Genomic DNA, 16,433 nt, shown 5'->3' with positions numbered 1-16,433 from the left:
GTTTATCCAGCATTTTATTGATTAGTGGTCTGAGTGAAGTGACAGGCAGCAAGAGCCTTGAGACCATGCACGGCACGATGGGGCTTCGGGGGCTGCTCTGTGTGTGCCTGGCGTCCCTGCTCACCCTGCAGGCCATGCCCGCTCAGGGTTCACCCGCACGCAGTCCCAAAGGCGGCAAGGTATGTGAGTAAACCCCTGGGCCAGAAACAGGCGGCTGAACCTGGAAGGGGCTACAGAGACCAGGGCTCTCCCCACCCACCTCGACCTCCTCTGAATGGAGAGGACCTCCCAGCAGCACGGGGGAAGTGAGGCCAAGGCGTCGAGGACACAGGCTGTGTCCTACTCCCGTCCGTTAACAGATAGGCCCTGGTCCCCTGAGTGCTCGCACTCACACTTGTGCCGGTTTTGTGTTACAGAAGCGACCGGCTTTGGACACAGTGAGTGAGGATCTCAGCACAGGGGTCTGTGGTGGGCCTTTATTACAGTCTGTTTCCCCTGGGCTTCGACGTGTGCCCCTGGGCAGAGGGACTCCCGTCTCCTCCAAATAGGGGCTCGCCCACCCCCCTCATGCCCCACGGCATGGCCTCAGGCATAGAGAACAGCACCTGTGTCAGAGCTGGGTGCCGAGGTCTCCCGTGGCTGAGCCCCCATCCCAGCCACCTCCCGCACGTCCCACTTTAGGCTGTCGATGGCGTGGTCATCCAGAGTTTGAAAGTCAACTGCAAAGTCACCTCTCGCTTTTCCCACTGTGTCATCACCAGCCAAGTGGTCAACAACGCCGACAAAGCCAAGGAAGTGGCCTTTGATGTGGAAATCCCCAGGACGGCCTTCATCAGCGACTTTGCCATGTGCGTGCCCGCCTGGTTCACCAGGCCCAGCCCAAAACCATGGCTCTGAGTGGCCCAACAATGCAGCCCATCCCCTCGTCCCCAAGGGCCACAGGCCAGCCCCAGCTCTGAAGGACTGAAAAACCCTTTAGGTCTGCTCTGGGCTCCCATCTTAGACAGCAAACTAGAGCCTCTGACAGTGTGTTTTCAGCCTAGGGCCCAAGGAGCACAGGCTGGCACCCACAGTTTCTTGCTGGACTCTGTGGCCGTGGCTGCCCACCTCCTTGAGCAGCTCTGGGGGCAGTGGGAGGCCAGCAGGAGATGCCCTCTCACAAGTGCTCACCTGGACAGGGCCTCCTTAGTGCCTGGGCTGGGAGCACCTCCAATACGGAGGCCCTGTGTGGTTGGGGAGGGGCACCTCCCTGAGGGCATCTTCCTCCCTGTAGCACAGCAGGTGAAAATGCATTCCTCGGGGACATAAAGGACAAAGTGACTGCATGGAAGCAGTACCGGAAAGCGGCCATCTCAGGAGAGAACGCCGGCCTTGTCAGGTGAGCTCTGGGTGCTGCCCTGGTGCTGCCCTCCCCTGCCAGGATGCATGCCTTGGGTGGAGGGCAGCCCAGGCTGATGGGAAGGGAGCAAACTGCCCGGATCCACTGCTGGCACAGGTGCACCGGACGAGGCCTCTGGAGAAGTGGGGCTCTGACCCTGGCCAGCCAGCTAAGAGTGAGGGTCAAGGAAAGCCGGGAGCAGCACGAAAATAAGAGAAACTGACTTTGAGGGCCATGCTTTAGGTGACAAGGACCTCCACATCACTTACCATTTGTCTGTTTGTTGTTGCCACTGGTGGCACATCCAGGGCCTCAGGGAGAACGATGGAGCAGTTTGCCATCCAGGTCACCATTGGTCCCCGGAGCAAGGCCACGTTCCGGCTGACCTACGAGGAGGTGCTGAGGCGAAAGCTTATGCAGTATGACATTGTCATCAAGGTCAAGCCCAAGCAGCTGGTGCAGCATTTTGAGGTAGATCGCTGGTGACCACGTGCAGGGGCAAGGTCTCAGGAGCTGGGCTCCTGCCTCTCCCTCTCTGTGGCTCTGAGCGCTGGTTCGGCACCCACCACGTGCAGCCCTGGGCCTGAGCACACAGGGAGGGGACTCACTCCTCAGGGTGGGCTCTGATGGCTGTTCGTGGGCAGGGAGCTCCCTGAACCCTCCAACCTCCTCCTTCTTCTGAGCCTTGGCTTGCTCATCTGTCAAATGGGGGTTTTGTGTGTCCCAGAACTGCCGCAAGGATCATGAGAGATATTGAATGTCCAGGGAGTTTGTAAACCAGTTAGTCCTGGGCAGCCTGAGGGGCTGTAATTGTCACTGGCACCTTAGTGGTGGCCGAGTTGAGGGGCTCAGGCATGCACACTTTCATTTGGCCAATATTTTTGGAGTGCCTACAACATGCCAGGCCCTGTGCTGAGAGCTGGGCGGGTGCTGCACCAGTAGGTGGTCAGGATATACGCTGGCTCTTGGCTGGGGCTTGATGAAGGCTCCCCAGTGGGAGCCTTGATACAGGAACTGCTTCAATGCCACAGATCGACGTGGACATCTTTGAGCCTCGGGGGATCAGCAAGCTGGATGCCCAGGCCTCCTTCCTCCCCAAGGAACGGGCCGCCCAACTCATCAAGAAGTCCTTCTCAGGAAAAGAGGTGCGTGGGGTGGCTGAGCCCTCAGAGACTTCTCAGCGTGGCTGCAGACAAGGGCTGCAGGCCACCCTAGGGGAGAGAGAGAGAGGAATTTGCACTCCTGATTCTCAGAGCTGCTTGGCAAAAGCCTGTGTGCTGAGGCTGGGGAGGGTGCCTACAACGGCTGCCTGGTCTGGGGTGAGTTGCTGGCTTGCTTAAGCCTTAGTTTCCTCTTTGCCTGTCTCATCCCAACAGGAAAGCATTCATGGAAATATAGGGCACATGTGCAAACCTCAGGATTCCAAGCCCCAGTGTTCTTGGAAACATGATGACGTTTGGAAAGGCCTTTGGCCTACCCAGCCACTTGCCACTTGTCACTTCCCACCCGTCTGTGGGAATCCCAGAAGCCCCCTGCTTGCCCCTACTCCAGGTCCTGAGGAGTGTGGCATATGAGTGGGTGATACCCAACTAGTGCCCTGCTTCCTAACTTGCCCTCAACTGGAGCCAGGAGCAAACTGTTTATTCCCCACCCACCTTTGGTAGTGAGTCCATAACAATTCACTTAAAAGAAATGTTTCCTACAGTTTTGAAGGGGTTCCTTTGAAACAAAATATGATACCCCAGAGTGTTAGCAAACATGCTTGCTTTCAGCAGGGGACCAAGGGGATGGTCTTTGTCTTCCTAATAATTTTCAAAAAAATTTTTAATGAGCATATTTTGCTTTTATAACAAACAAACAAAAAGTAAAAAGAAAAGCATCTTTAAAGAAAATGTGGAAAGTACAAAAGTGTAGAAATGTATCGAGTACAAACCACCACCAATTTCCCGGAATACCAGCACCAAGTCCAAACAGACCGCAGCTCCCACTCTGGGAGCTCTTCCTTCTCTTTGTCTATCCAGGCAGGTTTCATTTTCCAGCACAGTGTTGCTTTTTTCACTAGATAGTGTGAGTTGACCGGTGCCTCTCATGCTGCTATTATTTTGTTTTTATTGTGTATCCAAAGTGACGATACTTATAGAAAATCCCAATGATTCAGAAGCATGTGAGCAAAGAAACAGGTCTTCTCTCCTACCACCCACAGGTGTGTATTCTCAGCAGCAGGGCGAGGGGCCCACTAGACTCATTCCTATGCCTGTGCGCCACACACACACTCACACACACACACACACACACACACACACACACACACACACACACACCCTTACGTTGTCGTTGCAAACCAGTGATGCCTCACACCTTCAATGGTTCCAGGGTCATGTGCTTTTCCGTCCCACGGTGGGCCAGCAGCAATCCTGCCCCACATGCTCTACGACCTTGCTGAATGGGGACTTCAAGGTGACCTACGATGTCAATCGGGACAAGGCCTGTGACCTCCTGGTGAGCTGGAAGCTTCTTGCCCAAGACTCAGAGGGTGGGCAGGGTGCTTGAGAGAGAGGCCTCACTTGTCCCTTTGTGTTTCAGGTCGCTGATAACCACTTTGCCCACTTCTTTGCTCCCCAAAACCTGACAAAACTGAACAAGAATGTGGTTTTTGTGATTGACATCAGCTCCTCCATGGAAGGCCAGAAAGTGAAGCAGGTAAACTGTGGCTCTAACCAGCTGGCCAGCAGGAGCTTCTTTAGCCCCATCACCCATCCCACCCCGGTTTTGCCTCCAGAGTCTGGGTTTGGGACTTCTGCTCCTGGTCAGAGGCAGGGTAATTTAACAGGATATCCCAGTGGTCAGGGGCTCTGGAATCAGCCACTTTCTCACTGTGCAACCGTGGGCAAGTGCATTCACTTCTCCTCAATGGCAAAAATGGGAGTAAAATGCAGTGCCCGTACGGTTGTGGGGTTTACCAGTGGGGGATGCTTGGAAGATGAGACCTGTACCCTAGGCGTGCAGGGATGATTACAGTGCTCCCGGGAGATGGCTTGCAGCAGGGCACAGCCCACTCCCACTGCGCTCTGGGTGTCCTGTCCATAGCACAGTGAAAGCATGGCTGGACAATCAGAGTTTTAGAAACTCAGCCCCCTGGGGTCCTCTGTCTTAATCCTGACCCCCTTGAAATCCTGGTCATTTCCCCTCCCCATACTGGGTCCCTTTGCCTTCTCCATCCCCCTCAAGACATCCCAGAGCTCAGTAAGATGCTCCTCTCCTGGCACCACCTGGCTGTCCTGTCCATCCCCTTCTGCTTGCCCACCGTGTACTTCTACCCTGTGGATCTCTGAACTGGGTATCTGGAGATGACAGAAGGCACTATCCTGGGGCCCTGCCCCTCCACTGACTGTCCTGTCCTTACAGACCAAGGAGGCGCTCCTTAAAATCCTGGGGGACTTGCGGCCAGGGGACTACTTCGACCTGGTCCTCTTTGGGTCTGCAGTGCAGTCCTGGAGGGGCTCGCTGGTGCAGGCATCTGCCGCCAATCTGGACGCAGCTCGGAACTTTGTGCAGCACTTCTCTCTGGCCGGGTGTAAGGGCAGGGGTCTGGGGCCACCTCGATGTCACCTCTGTCCCCTCAGATTCAGGGCATACACTGATCTGCTTTCTCTTTTTTGCAGCTACAAACCTGAATGGAGGTTTGCTCCAGGGAATTGAGATTTTGAACAAAGCTCAGGGAAGCCTCTCAGAGCTCAGCAACCATGCCTCTATTCTCATCATGCTGACAGATGGCGAGCCCACAGAGGGTAAACGCCCCGAGGGCTACCTTCATTACCAAAGGCATTCAAGCTGAACTTGGAAATACAACCAATGGGGATGCTGTCAGGGGGCAGAAAGGCTAAGGGCAAAACCAAGCACTGGTTTAAAAGCAGAGTTCAGACCACAGAGTCTGAAGGAGCTCCAAGGTGTTCTGTCCTGAATTGGGAAGCTGGGGAAGTTTCTGCATGACACGGGGTTGCACAGGGCCCAGGAGGATGGGCAGGACCCTAGGCTGAGTTTAATGAATTATGGATTCAGCACTGACTGAGTGCCAAGCACAGGACTAGGGACCAAGGAGAGACACTAAGAGAACAGGACACATCTTTGCCCTTAAGGAGCCCAGGGTCCACTGGGGGAGGCAGCCCCAGGAGCAGATGCTCTGTCAAGGGCCCTGAAGAGTGCCAGAAGGCCAAAGGAGCACAGACAAGGGGCACCTGGCCCAGGCAGGGTCTCAGAAGGCGTCTTGGAAGAGGTGACCCCTGAGCTCAATCTGGAAGGAGGGGAGGAGAAGCAGGAAGGGATCCCTGGCAGAAGGGGCAGCTTGAGCAAAACAAGGTTTGTGCACTGGCAGGGCCTGCCTGGGAAGCGTAGGCATATGCAGAGTAGGTGAAACAGGGTGGAAGGGTCAGCAGGACCTCACAGGCCATGCGAGGAGCCGTGAGTTTACAGCAGAATCAGATCTGCTCATGGTGGATCCATGTAGATGGGCAAAGTCTTCGAGGAGCTCTGTGAGTAGCTGTTGCAGTCACCCAGGTGAGCCAGCAAGAGGCGTTGCCTCAAGATGCCAGTGGGGACTGGAGATGGTCTGAGATGGGAGTCTTGGCCCCCAGGGAGGGTGCCCCAAAGTCCCCTCGTGCCCCACACACCTGTGAGCCAGCATCCCGTCCCTACCTGGCTGTGTGGCTGCAGGGGTGACGGATCATACCCAAATCCTCAAGAACGTCCGAGATGCCATCAGGGGCAAGTTCCCACTCTACAACTTGGGCTTCGGCCATGATGTGGACTTGAAATTCCTGGAGGTCATGTCCCTGGAGAACAACGGACGTGTCCAGAGAATCTATGAGGACCACGATGCCACCCAGCAGCTGCAGGTCTCCTCCTCCCCCTGCTCCCAAAGTCACGCCATGGGGAGCATGGCCTTGGCAGCCACGTACCCATCAGCCCAGAGCAGATAAAGCTCTGGTGTGGGGTTCGAATTAGCTGTGTGACCTCAAACCAGTTACTTAAGCCCTGAGCCTTCAATTCCTTCTATAAAGTAGGGATCCCGACACCCCACTTTGTGAGTGGGTTTCCTGTTGGATGCCTAGGACGACCCACCAGCTCTGAGGCTGCACCCCCCATCCCCACAGGGCTTCTACGAGCAGGTAGCCAACCCTCTGCTGAGGGATGTGGAGTTGCTGTACCCCAGGGATGCCGTCTCGGCCCTGACCCAGCACCACCATAAACAGTACTACGAAGGCTCGGAGATCATAGTGGCCGGCCGCATCGCTGACCACAAGCGGAGCAGCTTCAAGGCGGATGTGCAAGCCTATGGGGTAAACAGAGGGCTGCGGAGGGTGGAGAGGCACCCAGAGACTCCAAACCTACACTGCTCCCCACCCCTATGCCCCCAGCAGCCTCTCTTTCCCCAGAGCGGTGCCTTACCCCAGAGGGCCACACACACCCCAGGGCTGAGCATTCTTCCAATGAAGGCATCCAGAGGGCAGGCTAGAGTGGGGCCAACATGGCCTTGATTAGCTGTAGTCCCTTGTATCCAACTGGTCCGCCTGTTATTCCTCACATCATTCCTCCCAAAGCGTGAGATTGTGAGAGGCCAGCCTCTTTCTTCTCAAGTGACCACTATTTCCTGAGCACCTACTGCACATGCAGCTTTGCACCATGGTGCAGTGCCTGTGTGTATGTGCACGCTGCGGGGTGTGTGTGTGGGGGTGTCACAGAGACCTGGACTCTAGCCGTGCAGTGTAGTTGAGGGTTCAGGACTCGGGCTTAGAGTGAGGAAAGCTGAGCTAGACCCTGGCTGCAGCTGGGTGACGTTGATCAAATGGGTCCAGTTTTCTAGGCCTTTCTGTACCGTGGGGGTAACAATGTACTAGAGAGTTGTGTGGAGTAAACGAAATAATCCACATGATAGGCTTATACAGTGCCTGGTACATGGGATGCCCTTGGGAAGAGGTGCCCCCGTTACTGTAGCTGGGGAGAGAAGGAGCATTTGTGAGCTGTGGCAAGCTGAATGGCGCACGGGGCTGCGGTGGGCATCCGGAGGAGCGGGGCGTGGTGGAAACAGCTACATGGTGGATCGGCTGGGTGCCTGCTGGCATCCCCCAGAGAGAGTAACTCCATGAGGGCAGGGCCTGATGCTCCATCCCTGGGATCCCCAGGGCCTGGCCCAACTTGGCTAACAGAGGGTGCTTAGCAACTTTTGTGGAAGGAACAGATGGAAGAGGACGAGGAGAGCAGGCTCAGGAAAGGCAGGGGGTAGCATGCTCAGAACGGAGCTGCAGAGACCAGACAACATCAGGCTCCCCCAGAACCCCTCATGGCGCACAACCTCTCTCTCCCTCGCCTCCCTCAGGAGGGCCAAGAATTCAAGACGACCTGCCTGGTGGACGAGGAAGAGATGAAGAAACTGCTCCGAGAGCGGGGCCACATGCTGGAGAACCACGTCGAACGCCTGTGGGCCTACCTCACCATCCAGGAGCTGCTGGCCAAGCGGTACCAGCCCTGCGGCTGCCTGGGGGGTGGAGGGGCATGACCACCCCAGAGCACGCCCCCCGCCCTGGGCCTTTGGACTACAGAGGGGCGGTTCTAGGCCTTGGAGGTTGCAAGCAGGTCAGATTTACTGGCCTCTGACTTTGCTCGCTGAGTTAATATCAACCAGGCAGTCAGTAGTGTGGTCAGGGCCCGCTGGGGGCACAGGGCAGCCCCTTTTGCCCCCACTGAGCTGCTGCGGGGGAGGCTTCCCTTTACTGCGGGGCTGCTGTGTCCAGACACACTCATTTAATCCTCACAACGTGCCGAGCAAACCGAGGTTCAGAGAGGTTAGACCACTTGCCAGGATCTCACAGCTATTGAATTCTCCGTGTATTTCTGAGGCACGTCCCCCAGCCCTGCCAGACCTCCAGGTTTTCTCTGAGGGAGGCCTTTAAATCATGAGGTCCTTGAAGACAGCCCCTGGGCGGGGGCACTGCAGGGGCCTTGTAAACATTTGCTGAAAGAGTGAACAAAGGAAGGAAAGGAGGAGGGAGTGCAAGTCCATTGTCATCCAAGCTGCGGGCTTAGAGCCGGTGTCTGTCTGGCAGGATGAAGTTGGAGGGGGCAGAGAAGGCCAACGTGTCAGCCAAGGCCCTGAAGATGTCGCTGGCCTATCAGTTTGTGACCCCGCTGACCTCCATGACCATCAGGGGCATGGCAGACCAAGACGGCCTGGAGCCCCTCATTGACAAGGCCCTGGAGGGTATGGGCTGGCAGAGGGGAGGCTGTGGGCATGGGGAGGCTTCTGAGAGCCAAAAATCTCCTGGGCGTTAATTCTCTTTCCTTTCTCTCCTTTCCAGATTCTCTGCCCTTGGGTGAGTTTTTAAATCACATTGATTTCCGCAAGGGGCTCCGGGTGGCTGGGCAAGTGGCACGTGCTCCAGCCACCAGGCACACAGCACCCGCTCCCCCTGCTCTGCTCCACCCTTTCTTGGTCTCTTCCTTCCCCAAGATGCCCTTCCCTACTTTGCTGCAAACTAGTTGCTGCCTCCTGTGTGCTCGGGGAGCTCTCGCTCAGCCTGAACCCCTCCACTCCCCGGACTCCTTAGGGGCCCTACGTGTGAGCATCCATCTACCAGGAGGGCTGGGACCCCCAGGAAGAGGGCTGGGACCCCCGGGAGGAGGGCTGGGACCCCCGGGAGGAGGGCTGGGACCCCCAGGAGGAGGGCGGACCCAGGCCTGATTGGCCTCCGGGCCCAGCTGCACTTGGGGAATGAGGCGCGTGCCTGTCGTGTGGAGTGGGAAGAGTGACGCTGTCCTCTACTGTTGTCCTCTACAGAGATGGTGGGGCCCAGAAAGAGTAAGTGGCAGCCATCCTGATGACGCAGGTCTCTACCCTCTACTCCACACATGGCCACCTCTCAGGCTGTGCGTTCAGTCCTGAGCAAAGCCTGGGTCATCACCTATCTACCTGATGAGGAAATGATAGCCTAAGGTTTTCTTCCTCTGCTCCAGCGTTCCTCGCTGCCTCTCACTGGGAACCGTCAGAACTCTCCCCCTGACCTGGCCTGGCCTCCCCACCCCTATGCCACCAGCACCTCCCAGTTCCCAGGAAAGGAGACCGAGAGGGGGCCACGCCACTGTGCTGGGCCAAATTTCCATTCCCACATCCCGAGAGGCGTCAAAGGCTCTGTGTCCACTCCGGCCCCTGTGGCCTCAGGCCAGCCCGCCTGGGTGGGAGGGGCCTCAGAAAAGGAGGCAGCAGCTCCAGGGAAGGCGCAGCTGCTTCCCTTCTAAGCGCTGTTTACTTTTGCCCGTCAGCCTTCGTGCTGCTGGCCTCGCAGCCTTCTCCGACGCGCCCTAGCTCCGAGGTCCAGCAGTTGCCAAACCAAGTGACTGGCGGTGAGTCCTTGGGAGGGTCTGAGGGACACACCTGCCTGACTGAACCCTTCTCCCCAGCCGGCCCCATGTGCCTAATACTCAATCTAATAGACTCCATGCTGTGCCCCCAGTGGACACTGACCCCCACTTCCTCATCCACGTGCCCCAGAAAGAGGACACTCTGTGCTTCAATATCAACGAGGAGCCTGGTGTGGTCCTGAGCCTGGTGCAGGACCCTGACACAGGTACGGGTGACATTTACGCCCTCTGCCAGAGAGGGTGGGGCCTGGGCTCCTCTGTCCTCAACGTTCAGCCATGAACAGGAAGGACAGTGGCTGTGGCCTCCACTCCCCTCACCCTGTGTACCCGCCACCTGGCTGGGCTCAGCCAGCCTCCTTCATGCCCCATCCGCCTGCCTGGGCCCTATACAGGGCCTGCTTCATGGGCATGTGACCTGTGCAGGTGCACAGGACCCTGCCCTTGGAAGGACTCCATGCTTGATTGAATGTTCTGCTGTTGCATCTTGAAATTCTTAACAAGTTTTGAATGAGGGGCCCCTCGTTTTCATTTTGTACTGAATCCTATAAATGATGCAGTGGCCCTGCCACACCCCCCTCCCCCCTCCCCCTCATGGCTGCAGGGGTCTTGGAGCCCACCTCCCCAGCAGGGCTCAGGTGATGGGAACAACGCGCTCTCCATCTATCGGCCACTTGTCCCACCCTCCCAGTCCAGTCAGGCCATCTGCTAATATTTGTTGAGCACATCCTAAGGTCTGGGGACACAGTGGGAACCGAAACAAAGTCCTTGCTCTCGTGGAGTTTAGGGAAGGGAGATAAACAGGTGAACAAATTCTTAGCTGACAATTTCCGAGCATGAGACGTGCTGTGTTGGGATAGTGAAGACGGGGAGGGGGCTTTTGGCTGCTCAGTTCAGAGGAGGCTTCTGTGGAGAGGCCCACCTGCAGCACGTACTGTGACCTGCCCTGTGTCAGGGCCTGGGTCCACAGAGAAGGAGCAGGCCCAAGGCCTGTCCTCGGGGAGGTGACACCTCCTTCAGGGCCCAGAACCGAGGGCTAAGTCTCAGAGAGTTAGTGTGGCGGGAGGGAAGGGAGGCGGTGCTGCGAGCGGCCTGCACCTGTCCTGAAGGCCCCTCCCCTTGGGTGGTGAGGCCCTCAGAGCCCAAAGAGGGTGGGCATTGGGGGCGGCAGGAGCAAGGACCGGCTGGTGGGGTTCTAGGGAGAGCTGGGCCGCCCTGACCCGGATGGCCCCTCACCCCACTGCAGGCTTCTCAGTGAATGGCCAGCTCATTGGCAACGAGGCCAGTGGCCCTGGGAAGCACGAGGGCACGTACTTCGGGCGGCTGGGGATCACAAACCCCGCAACAGGCTTCCAGCTGGAAGTGACTCCTCAGAACATTACGCTGAACCCTGGCTCTGGCGGACCCATATTCTCCTGGAGGGACCAGGCCTCACTGCGGCAGAATGAGTAACCGGGCTGGGGCCGGGGCCTGGGAGGGGAGGCGGGGGTGGGTGTGGTGAAGACCAAGGCACGAAGCCCCAGAGCCAGCTCTGCTGCCCGAGCCTGCTGGGCCCTCATTCCCCAAGCTGTGTCAGTGTGTGACGTCCATGTGGCCTCCGCGTAGGCTGTGCAGACATGTCGGGCCCCGTGGACCATTCCCCACCCCTGACTCCCAATTTCCCTGGATTGCTGGACACGTGCTCCGGGCCCAGCTGCCTGGATGCCTGTGTTCCCGTGGCACCCTCACCCTGCAGTCCACCCCTGTCTCCACCAAACCAAGCCAACGCTTCCTCCCAGGCCCAGCGCATTGGCCACCTCTTCCCTGAAGCCATCCTAGTCCCTTCCTCTGCTGAACTCCAGCGTTCTCTAGGTTTCTCTTTCAGCCCCTGTCTTAGTATGCCTTGTTTAGTGTTTGTTCCTTCCTTCACTCATTCATTCGTTCAATAAACTGCTGAGCACCAGAGCCCAATGCTGGGCAGCAGAGCTATAGGAAGAGGTGGGCAGAGTCCGGTATGGAGGACACAGATGATAAGGGGGAGTCAAAGAACACAGACTCATAATAGACAGGCTGGAGTCCAAGTCCTGGCTCTGCCACTCGCCAGCTGTGTGACCTTGAGCAAGTTTTTTAACCTCTCTGAGCCTCAGTCCTCACAGGATCAGAGTGGGAACTGAATGATGCAGTTTGCGTGGAGGGCTTAGCACAGAGCCTAGCACATTGTAAGGGCCCCATACACAATAGCAACAAGTGGGAAGGAGCATGGAGCAGGTAACCGTCAACCCCCTGCGGGGAGAGGGGTTCATAAGAGCTGGGTCTCAAGGACAAGAGCAGCTGAATGGAGGGGGTGCAGTGCAGCCGCACCTGCCCTCATGGCACCTGGCCCCACAGGGTGGTGGTGACCATCAACAGGAAGAGGAACCTGGTGGTGTCCGTGGAGGATGGGGGCACCTTCGAGGTCGTCCTGCACCGGGTATGGAAGGGGAGTGCCATCTGCCAGGACTTCCTGGGCTTCTACGTGCTGGATAGTCACCGGATGTCGGCACGGACACACGGGCTGCTGGGTACGGCTGGCTAGGCGGGCAGAGCTGTGGGGTGGGGTGTTGAAACCAGAGGACTTACCCTGGGTGAGCTTTGCAGCGGGTCACCAGGATAGGCCCACCTCCAACGTGGCCTACAAGACTCAGAGTTCCAAAGAGGGTCCCGGTGAAGGCTTGTCCCACAAAAAGGCTGCAATCAAACACAATGAATTTAAAGGTTAAGTGAGCCTGGGAGCGAGTAAGGAGAGGTCCGATTAGCAAATGGAAAGGTCCAGTGGACACCCAGAGACCTCCTGAGTGGGATGGGTCATCGGCCACACTGCTTCTCCTTGTGGCCTTCCTGCAGACCCTGTTCTCTACCCCTCAACCCTCTCTCCCCAGCCAGATTCCTTTGGAATTGGTCCAAAAAGACAGGAGGTACAACCACCAGGCAATATATCTGCTTCTTTATAGCAAGCGAACTAAAGGTGGCTTTTGATGCTAACATTTATAGAAACAGTCAAGCCCTTGAAAAACAATTGTTTAGGCAACTCTCTAAGCCTCCAGTGAGCACCTACTGAGTACAAGGCAGCAAGGCCCCCGATGGTAACTGCTGTCTCCCATATGCCTTTCCAGGACAATTCTTCCACCCCTTTGATTATAAAGTGTTCGACCTCCACCCAGGCTCTGACCCCACAAAGACAGACGCCACAATGGTGGTGAAGAAACGCCGGCTGACGGTCACCAGGTGGGTGGGCTGCTCTCCCAGCATCTCTGCCCTTGGCCTTCCCCATCGTTGCTCCAGGCCTTCCTCCAGGTGTCACAGGGTTGAGGTGGGCTTCCTGGGGCGGTGCAGCCCTGCCAGCTCCAAAAGGTGACCCCAGCTGGCTTGTGTCTCCTCAGGGGCTTGCAAAAAGACTACAGCAAAGACCCCCGGCATGGGGCTGAGGTGACCTGCTGGTTCATCCACAACAACGGGGATGGGTTGATCGACGGTGTTCACACTGACTATATCGTCCCCGACATCTTCTGAGCCCCCAGCCAGCACACCAATCCTCCCTTGGGACCATGGCAGAGGAGGAGCCTGACCCGCTGCCCAGGCCACACCTCCCTGTCCAAGCTGGTCTCCTATGTCGAAGCACTCATGACTTCCATTAAAGAGAGGCTATGTCCAGCCCAGGCTGGCTGCTTTGCGGGAGGGGGGTGTGGCAGGGAGGCAACCCAAGATGTTGCTTCTCAGAAGGGCTCAGGAGTCACAGCAGACCAGGAGGCTGGGCCGGAGCCGGCACCAACTCTGCCCCCACCCCACCCTGTTCTCTGCAGCTGCCTGGCCCCGTGCCCTCTGAGTGTCCTGGGTGTCCCGTGCACACAGCCTCCCCTACAGGTCCAGAGACCAAAGGACACTCTGGCGGCACGTATAGGAACAACCCGTAACAGCTGCAGCTGCCCCGTGCTTCCTGTAGCCAGGAACTGTTCTAAGTGCCTTTGTTGAATTAATTAAATGTATACTCTCAACAGCCCTGGGGGATACTTTTATCACGACTACTTACAGCTGAGGTTAGGTAATTTGTCCAAAATCACTCATCTTTTAAGTGGCGGAGCTGGGATTTGAACCCATGCTATCTGGAGTCAGCATCTATGTGCTTAACCACCCCATGTAAATATTCCCATCAGGCTGGGTGGCTGATGGCCAAAGCCTGCTGGGATTTGGTTCTGGATATCCCAAAGTATCACTTAACACGAACATGTGAAAGAAATACATGAAATATATATGGACTTGGGGTCCTGAAGAAGTCCTGCCAGGAGCTGAGGGTCACCTATTGGGGTCAGGGCCTCGGGAGGCAGTTCCCAGGCCTCCATCCTCCACTGGATTTCCCAGCTGGGGGTTTGGAACCTCTGAGAGCAGGCATATTTCCCCAGAGCAGAGACGGCCACTGCCTAGAAGCTGTGATTTCAGGGGCCAGGAATAGCAGTCCACTGACTCCTCACACTGATGCCTGATACCCCTTCAGAATGCCTTCCCTGGGCCTTGTCTAGGGGCCCAGTTAAAATGTGACGTTACAGGGTGTGTGGAGATGAACTTGTGCTTTGGGGAGCCACTGGCCCTTTTGGCGAAGGTTGATGGGCCTCCACCCACTCCTTTCCAAAGGGTTTCTGCTTTTTCTGGCGTCTGTCCAGTTCCCATTCCAGATGAGGCCCATGGGGGCTCAGATCAACAACACAAATGCTGAGGTCCAGAGCTGCCCCAAGCCCAGGGACACAGAGCCCTGAGGGGCAGCCAGTGGAATTTCAGAGCCCAGCCCACCGTCTGATGTATCCTGGGCTTCTCAAGGGAGAGCCACGGGTTGCCAGCTGGCTGGTCACCCTCAGCAAAGTCTGCCCAACTGGGGCCTCCTTTTCCCATCCTCTAGAGTGGAAATGGGGTGGACCTGAAGATTTCCTAGATTCCTTTAATTCGAAATTCTGTATGATGACTCTGGGTCCCTCCAAGTCCCCAGCTGTCCCTCAGGGGCCTCTTGAGCAACCTCAGAATTTCGTACTTTGAGTTAGTTGTCCCTCCCACAAAACTCCAAGTATTGGGGGATGAGGCGGTAGCCTGGAGGAGAGGGGCTGGGGAAAGCTCCTCAGGCGGCTGCAGGGCCGTGAGGAGGAGCCACTGGGCAATGCTGGCAGGACAATAGTTCTGCCACCCCTGCCACAGTCCCAAGAGCCCAGTAGTCAGCAACCATAGATGCTGAAGATGACCTCATGAACTAGACGTCCTGGGAGCTAGACTGCAGGGCCCTTCTCTCTGCTCCCAGGTGTCAGCCCTGAACTCGGTGCCCGCCAGCAGTGTGGGTCAGGGTTCGGGAGGCCTGAGGAGAGCAGGGACCCCCAGCCGGGCCTCAGCAGCTCCCTTTGTTGATCCACTATTGTTTTGCCGACTTTGCAGCTCTCTGTCGTTACTTCTGTGGCTCCTGTGACTTCCAGTCACTAGTCCACTCCTTCCTCGTGGCTTCTGCTGCCTCAGAGCTTCTGCTTTCTGTCTTCTCACTCTGTTTCTCTGCCCTCAGCAGTCAACTCTCTCTGTACATCTCACAGTCAAGTACACTCTTGGCTTTCACTCAAGACCATGGTACGATCCATAAATTAGCTGTCCTGTGCTCAGGCATCCTCATCAACACTGTTCACTAGTGTCCGAGTAGGAGGGTCACTGGGTCACTTTGCTCAGAAGAACATGGGTATGGCCGGCACATGGTAGCCACTCTGGAAGGTCTAGGGGTTGGCAGGGCCCTGGGATGGCCCAGAAGGACCCAGCCCCCACTAGGAGGGGATAAGACCCTGCCTCTGAGGCTCCCATTGTCCTGGATAGCAGAACTCCAGGCTCACTGGAGACTTTCAGGAGAACGACTCTCCAAGAGGCCGAGGGCAGCTGAGTTCCTGGCCAGACTGGGAACACAGGGATGAATGTGACACATGGCCTGGCCCTCCAGGTGCTCAAGAGTCTAGAGAGAGTGATCAGATCCAAACCTGAGAACCTCAACCAAAGGTAACGACAGAATGTAGGCCCTTCGGGAGCTTGGAGCCTGCAGCAGGGCTGTCTGTGGTCAGCTAGGGGACAAAAGAGGAAGACTTCTGAAGGAGGGACACAGGCTGGCAGAGATAAGAGATGTGATGTGCAGAGAAGGGGGAGGTACGCCAGTGGGAAGAGAGTTAAGTTCAGAAAGCAAGTTGGAGCTGGACCACAGGACTTGGGAATTGTCCTTTTCAAGGGGTCGCGGGAGACAGAGAGAGTAATGAGCAAGGGGTCAGCCATGGAGATCTGAGCCTTAGACGGATGGGTCTGGTTTGGTGCCCTGGCTGCCTCAAGAAGAGGGGGGTGACTGTGATCCAGGAGGCCAGACCAGAGGCCACGTCTGCGGTGCGGCGACAATGCTGAGATGCCGTTTGTGACTCCCATTGCCCCCTCCCAGGGGGTCTCGGGGCCCATTTGCCAACACAGAGCTTCTGCTTTCTCCGGGGGCCTCCTTGTCCCACAGCCCCCGGGAGTGAAGTCCTAATACTGCTGACGATACCCACCGGGCCTCCTTGGTACAGGCAGATCCAGGCCCATTACTCCACCCGCGTCCAGCTTCCTGGGGGATCCTCCCGCCTCCCGCTCCTCCCGCCCA

General features: G+C 57.0%; 2 protein-coding genes across 3 annotated transcripts in view; one reads left to right on the top strand and one right to left on the bottom strand.

The window, feature by feature from the left end:
• Window positions 1-2,545, bottom strand: part of NEK4 (NIMA related kinase 4) — a 61,805-nt gene extending 59,260 nt beyond the window's left edge. Inside the window, exon 1 of one of the 2 annotated variants that reach the window (XR_007479734.1) lies at window positions 1,648-2,545. The gene's annotated coding sequence lies outside the window, so the exon portion shown is untranslated. The remainder of the gene's footprint in view (window positions 1-1,647) is intronic. The other variant, XR_007479733.1, reaches the window with a different exon arrangement.
• On the top strand, window positions 20-16,334 carry ITIH1 (inter-alpha-trypsin inhibitor heavy chain 1). Its single transcript, XM_004267907.3, has 22 exons — window positions 20-179; window positions 417-437; window positions 682-848; window positions 1,274-1,378; window positions 1,687-1,849; window positions 2,410-2,523; window positions 3,752-3,877; window positions 3,962-4,078; window positions 4,784-4,952; window positions 5,041-5,166; window positions 6,089-6,270; window positions 6,529-6,714; window positions 7,752-7,891; window positions 8,479-8,633; window positions 8,731-8,745; window positions 9,210-9,230; window positions 9,692-9,772; window positions 9,883-9,996; window positions 11,034-11,235; window positions 12,155-12,327; window positions 12,919-13,030; window positions 13,186-16,334. The coding sequence occupies exons 1-22, from the start codon at window positions 66-68 to the stop codon at window positions 13,313-13,315; spliced, it is 2,733 nt and encodes a 910-aa protein (XP_004267955.2). The 5' UTR covers window positions 20-65; the 3' UTR covers window positions 13,316-16,334.
• Window positions 16,335-16,433: the final 99 nt, after the last annotated feature.

This window comes from Orcinus orca, chromosome 10 (assembly GCF_937001465.1).
Source record: "Orcinus orca chromosome 10, mOrcOrc1.1, whole genome shotgun sequence".
Classification (NCBI taxonomy): Eukaryota; Metazoa; Chordata; class Mammalia; order Artiodactyla; family Delphinidae; genus Orcinus; species Orcinus orca.
This window is presented reverse-complemented; position numbering and strand designations above follow the sequence as displayed.